Raw genomic sequence first — 7,491 nt, 5'->3', positions numbered from 1 at the left:
CCATCAGATCCTGTAGGTTTGATCTCCTGTTGTCTGATTATGTCCATTTCTCTCCCACACACACACACACACACACACACACACACACACACACACACACACACACACACACACACACACACACACACACACACACACACACACACACACACACACACACACACACACACACACACACACACACACACACACACACACACACACACACACAACACACACAGTCTCTCTCTCCATGTGGAGGTTTGGAGATGCAGAAATCTGAACTGGTTTTGGTTAGCAGCCCTGCTCCCCCTTTTGGACTCTTCAAGTTGCAGTGTAGGATCCATCTGTTTCTGCTCATCTGCAGTTCTACTGTGTTCCGGTTTGAAACGGTATTATTCAACTCTTGTCTGAATTTAGATAACGACCCCCATGCAGTTTCCTTGTTTGGGCTATGTTCCATCAAATTGTTAGTGTGACTATCACCCTGCATGGCCCAACAATGAGATTTATTTATTAATTAATTGAAATAATTTTAACTGATTAAAGGATGATTTCAGCCAATGAACATGTCACCATGGGCCATGATTCATTTTCATCCTTGTTGTTATTCAACAATATTTATCCTGCATTGATTGAAGGTTTAGATAACAAATATTTAATTTGCATATCAAGTAATCTGTTAAATCTTTACAGTCAGGTATTAAGCAATATTTTGGAAAAAAAATCGTAATAAACTACCAGAATAAGTTTGGAAAGCTAAATATAAAACATGAAAAATCTGATTGTGGCCTTGCCAGACCTTGCCCCCAAAAACAGTAAGAACTGGTGAATGATCAACACATGACAATTCCATTTCATATTTTGAGGGATTTTATTTTACCAAAATAAATGTTAATGATAAGACAAATGAAATTAGAATGTACAGATTATTCATGCAAATACATCTACACGTATGTACACAAAACATAACTCTGTAAGAGTCTTCGGTCTTACAAGAAGCCAAACAGCATATAGGCCTGCCCAGCATTTTCCATAGTAAGCGTGTAGACTCCCACATAAAACAAATAAGCCTGTTCCAATCCCTGGAGTTTGGCATTTTAAAGTGCAAAAGATGTAAACATGTGTTTTTGGTCATTTAAAACTGTAAATGCTTCGTTAAATAATATCGTGAGCAGTATATCTGGGAATATACAGTCCATTCCTTGATGCCCATTCTGACCAGAATTTGCCCATTTCTGTGCTCCTGGGATGACACGCATTGTCCTGGTGGGGCTTTTTCACCGTTTCCGAGGTCGCGGTTTCTGCCAAAGACCATATTTTGGGCTTTTGACACTCAGCGTTGTCCTTACATCCTAGACGAGATGGGGATGATGTGCGTTTGGTGTAACTCTTTTCGACATAATTTTCCCCGTGAGCACGCGTGCTGTCTCTATGGTCATCGCTTGATTGTTTCTCCAGGCGTGCATCCACCAACTCTGGCGTTGAGTTGTCCACTCTATGTCCAATATCCTCCACCTTGTCATCGACGGTTTGAAGATCTATTTCGTCTTCATCAACCAAAGCGCTTTTCTGCAGAGTGACCTCACTCTTCTCCTCGTCGCTTTCGCCCTCGTCCTCGTCAGATTTCCCCTTGAACGCCCAGCTCACCCTATTCTCCTTCTTCAGCCGTCGCCTGGCGTTGGCAAACCAAGTTGACACCTGCGTGAGGCTCATCTTGGTTACGATGGCAAGCATGATCTTCTCGCCCTTTGTAGGATATGGGTTCTTGAGATGCTCGTTCAACCAGGCCTTGAGCGCGCTGGTGCTTTCCCGGGTAGCCACCTTGGCGACTCTGCTTGGGTCATCAGTTGCGCCTGGTCGGTATTGCGGGTAGAACGGCCCTCCTCGGCCGAGAAGCGCTTCATAATACGGAGAGACAGTCTTCAGGTCGAAGGAGTTGTTCTGAAAACACAAGGGAGAGTTGCAACGTTTAAACTTCTGCATAACCGACCACACTGATTTGTCAAGTGCGTAATTACGCATTTAATTTTATTGGCGAGAAAGGCAAGCATCAAGCACAGTTATGCGTTGTATCTGTTGTATTCAGATTACAAAATGTAATGAATTATCCATTAGAAGCATAGGCTATTCTCAAGTAACTTACCATGTGCGCAATGTGTCCGTAGTGTGGATAGGGGATAAAGTTGTATCCCTGTAGTCCTGAATATGCCAAAGGGACCCCAGGCATCGCAGCAAGATGAGGGACTTGTTGCTGTCGTACCCTGGGTTGACATCCCAAAACCGGTATCTGATATCCAGGGAGCATGTTGATGTTTCTTTCAAAGAAGAAGTTGCCAAATCCAATTTGTGACGCAGGCATCCTTACGTCCTGACTATCAGATTTTGAATGACAGTATGTGCACCCTCGCGAACTTTTAATATACCCCTGTGCAGTCATGGGCGTTCCTTAGCCGCGGCGACTGACGGGTTGAAAAGACTCGCTTTCACTCGGACCAAATCCCATCAAAGGAGAACTCCGCTGTTCCTTTTAACAGTTTCTTAAAGGCGCTAAATACCCTACGTGATACTTATCTCGAACCAGGCATTTCTATGGTGAGAGACGAATAATTAAACCTAATTTGAAATTCACAATTTTATTCTGATGCGTAGATATAGAGATCTAGCTAACTATTTCTAATAATTGACTTACTCTTTTTTTGTCACAACATGATCGGGAACCTTATAATAATGGAACAATTCCAAACTATTAATTTATGGGTCACCTGAAATTAGCCAAAATTCCACCTTTTATTTAACGCCCAACAAATCGTAATCATTTCACCTTTACTTACCCCAACATTTAAAAAAATCCAACAAAATTACGTGTTTTACAGGAAAAGAATAAACACATTTTCCAAAAAAGAATGAAACTCTTTTAAACTCAAACTCAAGTTTCCCATCAAATTTGATAATAAAATAAATAAATAAAATTACTTGAATAAGATTAACACCAGGCAGACCTATCTTGGCAGACCTGTAGCCTATCTTGTCTGACGATCAGACCTCTGTTGGAAATTGACTTATGAACATATAGCTGTGAATTTAATTAGCCAACTGAATTAGTCTAATGATGTTAACAGATTTTCAGGTTTCTTTCCATGACCATTGACTGAAACTGTAATGCCATTAATATATTGTTATTTGGATTTGTCTGTCGGTTTCATCTAATATTTGTAACTTGAATTAAGCTATGGATTTTTGTAGCCTATACTAAATGTCCCTCAACATCTGAAACGAAAAAGATGTAGGCTTTATGCAGATATTCCACAAGTCTATGTTAAACTAGTAAATTAATATCAAATCGGAAAACATCCCACATATTTAGTTGGATACCAATTTACTTGATTTACTATTCCTAATTAACAAATGTAGGCTTAATCTTTGGGTGCCAATTGGTCAATGGGTTTACCTGCCTCAGAACTTTTTTTTGTTAATTTATTGTGATTGAACCATAACAGACTTCCCTTTGCAAGTCGGAGAGTTTTGTTGTGGCTTCAGCATGTCGTTTCAACGGGGCTAATTAAAAGTGGTTAAGTGAAACAGGTGTTGACTAATGTATATGATAATTATGAGATAACAAATGGGGATGTGGGAAGGTCGAATGGTTGTTAAAGATACGAGAAGATACGAGAAGATACGAGAAGAAGAAGGGTTCTTATTCCACTCTGCCCTTTCATGTTCTCCAAAAGGACATCAGTTAAAGGAAACGTTTTTATTTCTGGTTCATTTCTAAAAGGGTGAATTGTTAAATATAAGTATCAACATGTCAGAGAATAACATTTAGCCATGTTTGCATAAAGGTGTAAAAAAAAAGTTATAAATATATATATAAATATATATATATATATATATAACAACGCATAGCTTACATATCATATTATCTATTTATTTGTTTTAAAAAATAATGTTATTGAAGTAAAATACATTTATAACGGAAGACTAGCATCTTCTATTCATCTGTTATTAGCAGAATTCATAATGTAAATCATCTTGATTTAAATGTTCACATTATGCTGAACATTGAGGTTATTCAAAAGGCCTATTCCACAGATGGTTTGTGTGTGTGTGTGTGTGTGTGTGTGTGTGTGTGTGTGTGTGTGTGTGTGTGTGTGTGTGTGTGTGTGTGTGTGTGTGTGTGTGTGTGTGTGTGTGTGTGGCATTAGGTAGATGGAAAGGGATAAACAATGGGAAGAAATACAGGGGAGAGGGGGTATTTGGGCGAGGTCCCTCAGGCCTAGAGCAAATTTGTTCAACTGGTACAATGAGTTGACTGGAGAGCAATGAGTCAAAGGCTTAAATAATGCCATCAGTATGTCTTAAAACACAAACAGCTCAGGGCAATTGCTTTTGTCTGACTTGTAGACTATCCTTTCAATTCTTTTCCTCTTTCGCATGTCGGCGACAATGCAGGTGTTGGTCTTGTTCTGACAGGTTGCATATGTACTGTTTGCTCTCAGGATGTCCCTCGTTTGCCCAGAAGAGTGGCCAAATGGAGGAGGACTGTCCTCAGTTCCCTGTGAGATTCAGTATACAAGATAAAATGAATGATAGTCTCTTGTGAGTGTTATATGGCCAGCACATGCACGACTTGGCTGGTCTTAAGGTGAATGGAAAAGTTTCCTCCGGGAAAACTCCCTTTTAGACAAGACAAGCAGGCCCACTTTAGTCCATCATAGATGGAATCGACTGGAAGCCTCAATGATGCCTTTCATTTCCCACTCTCGTACATACAGTATCCTATATAACTGTGCCAATTAACCGTGGGCCTCTGATTAAGTCCAGGAGAAGAGCCATGCAGGACAACATTTGAAGCCCCCTTTCTCTAGTGGAACTCTCAATTATGCTTTTAATTTCCCATTCTCATACTGTATTCTATATTTGTGCCCCCCCCCCCCCCCCTATAGTCTAACAGTGGGCCTCTGATTGAAGAGAAAATCCAGGGTCATGACAACAGCGTGAGTCCTTAATGAGCTACTACCAACAATGGGCTTAGGTGTGACTTCAATTACTGGTCATCACCTGCCGCTGAGCTGACACAACAAAAGGCCTAAGTAAGGCATGTCAATAGAATAGCTCACGAGAAGGTGCGAACAACACAACAAAAGCTTAAAGGGAATCTACAGAGTTTTCAACACCTAGTCCTTGTTCGTTTAAAAAACAAAAAACACAACCATACCTGTACTTTTCCTAACAGAGAGGGAAAGTGGTAAGCAGAGAGTAAATCTGGATATTTGGCATAAAGAGGGAATGGAACGCATTTCTAAAATGCTTATTTGAATATAATTTACCCAAATACAGAACTAATCACTACTAATGTAACATAAACTTAGGAGGCAAGATACACTACCTCTTTAAATCTGACTCAGTGAAACAAGTCAATGTATCAACCTGCTCATTCCCTTAACATTCTGTTCCATTTCCAGGAAATTAAGTGAATGTCAACTCATGACATGGAAAAATCCTCATATAACAAATCCCATTCTTCCCAGGTCATGTGATTTAGAGGGACACAACCCCAAATGGAGAAATGTAAGAAAAGTGTACATTTTATCAAGCTCTCCCACCCACTCCTCAGCTATCAACCCCTCCCCTCCCTTCAGACCCTCATCCCTCCTACCTCTTTGTCCTTTGTCATTACTCTTATCAGCTACACTCTATCATTCTTTTTATAGAGAAGTGGCGCTGAAACCGCTTGCAAATGTAAGTATGTCTTTGTTAGTGTCTCGGCGGTAGGCTGGTGTCCCGCCCCTCTGCTCCCTCCTGGGTGTGCTCTGATTGACGGCCCTCTGCTGGGTGAGGGACAGGCCGTGTTCGCTAGGCTGTGACGGACAGGCCAACAGCTGGGGGACTGAATGACTGCTGGTGGAGCTGGTTGGGCCCTCTGCTGCGTTGGACGTTGGAGGACACTGGCCCGCTCCACCACCACCACCACCACCCCTGTGGGGCCTCACTGGGCCCCTAGGACCCCCAGCCTACCCAGCAAGTGTAGTTCCCCGGCAGGCTTGCTGTGCCAGAGCAGCTCGTTAGCTGTTAACTGGCAACGCCCTGCCTCTCCTCCTCAGTGACAGGGGGACTCAGCATGGTATGTTGGTCCAGGTGGCCCCCAACACACATCTGCAAGTCAACATGCCCTGCTGCCCAGGAGAGTACATAATTCATTCATTGAAGTCAGAAATAGCACTGTAGACACTGAATGACATATTATAGAAAAATTGGTAATAGTGAACTCCCACAGACGGACATATAGTATCTACTACTATATTACAGTAGCTACAGTGGAACATGTGACATGGGAGTACTTTTTTTCTACATGCTGCAAGATTTCCAATTATTATTACTGGAAAATAACCATCCACAATAAGAGAGGGATGAAATGTATTGCTAATGCACACTGTGGCAAATAATTCCACTGCTACTCGTGGTGCCATGTACGTATGCTTGTTTTGTTAAAGAGTTATGAATGGAGGTAGGGGAAGAAAGCAACTCCTAAAATGTAACAAACTTAAGTTCACAGCCAGCATCTAATGAGCTTGTGGGGCATCTGTGACGTGACATCTACATTTCGGCCCATTTGTAAAACAAAGGCTACAAGGAAGCCGGGGGCATTGGTTCTCTGTGTTTCAACCCTTTTAACAATGAAAAGCAGGCGCTGGTGGGAGGCAGTGCCCTCATGGAAATGAGCAACCAAACCAACAATGTGTCTCCTAATCTCCTCAGAGAGAGGAATCAGTTACACAGCAGTATGCACCCCTCAATGCTTTTCATTAGAACCAGCGTGCTATTGAAACACTACCCCCCCTCCCCATCCCTACCCCCCTAATGTGTAGCCACGGGCTCTCCTCACACATGGGCCAGATACGAGGTAGCCCCTCCAGCAGTGAGGGGGGGGGGGGGATCTAGACAGTGGGACAGGGGGTTAGTATTGGGGAGCTAGGCCTCAAAGCATGGGATTAGAGTTAATGTGCCCTCCCTGGGTTATAATCTCTTCAGAGGGGGACTTTGTTTGAGGGCTCGAGGGCAGTAAAATAAGTATCTATTACAGACACCCCCCTCTTATCCCACACTCCAATAGCCTCCCCCTCTTCAAAAAATGAAGCACAAAAACACTTGCCTCTGTTCCCCCATGTCTTCTGATATCCAAAAGCAAGTGCTGCTGCCCTTTTCAGCTAATCTGGAGTTAAGGGCTGAAGCCGTATGGAGGGCAACCGCGACACATATTTACTCCATCTGTAGCCTGCAAAGTGAGGAGGTTGATGTAGATCAAAGGAGGCTTAGAAAAGAAGTGAGGATATCACCATGAAAAGAAGAAGAAAAAAAAATAGCGTTCTCACAAGTTTCATTTCTTGTTGTTGGGGAGTCATAATGCGAGAGCTGAACTACGGGGTCCAAAGCTGAGGATTTAATGAAATGTAATCTTGTTAGTATACCCGTGTATAAAGAAAAATCTTGATATTATTATCCATCGACTAA

The 7,491-nt window shown here is 42.1% G+C and overlaps 1 protein-coding gene across 1 annotated transcript; it reads right to left on the bottom strand.

Annotated features, from left to right (window-relative positions):
• Nucleotides 1-1,137: 1,137 nt before the first annotated feature.
• LOC135527474 (iroquois-class homeodomain protein IRX-1-like) lies at nucleotides 1,138-2,341 on the bottom strand. The gene is made up of 2 exons (XM_064955990.1): nucleotides 2,126-2,341; nucleotides 1,138-1,923 (listed from the first exon to the last, which is right to left on the bottom strand). Exons 1-2 carry the CDS (start codon nucleotides 2,339-2,341, stop codon nucleotides 1,138-1,140), a joined length of 1,002 nt encoding a protein of 333 aa, XP_064812062.1.
• Nucleotides 2,342-7,491: the final 5,150 nt, after the last annotated feature.

The sequence above is a fragment of the Oncorhynchus masou genome, chromosome 33 (assembly GCF_036934945.1).
Source record: "Oncorhynchus masou masou isolate Uvic2021 chromosome 33, UVic_Omas_1.1, whole genome shotgun sequence".
Lineage (NCBI taxonomy): Eukaryota > Metazoa > Chordata > Actinopteri > Salmoniformes > Salmonidae > Oncorhynchus > Oncorhynchus masou.
The sequence above is the reverse complement of the archived record's forward strand: the minus strand, read 5'-3'. Positions and strand labels throughout refer to the sequence as shown.

Bases quoted from the DNA above. Each gene is read 5' to 3' on its own strand.
- LOC135527474 (XM_064955990.1), bottom strand. From the start codon at position 2,341: ATGCCTGCGTCACAAATTGGATTTGGCAACTTCTTCTTTGAAAGAAAC. The intron at 1,924-2,125 runs GTAAGTTACTTG...TTGTGTTTTCAG, and splicing joins ACGGACACATTGCGCACATG to AACAACTCCTTCGACCTGAA.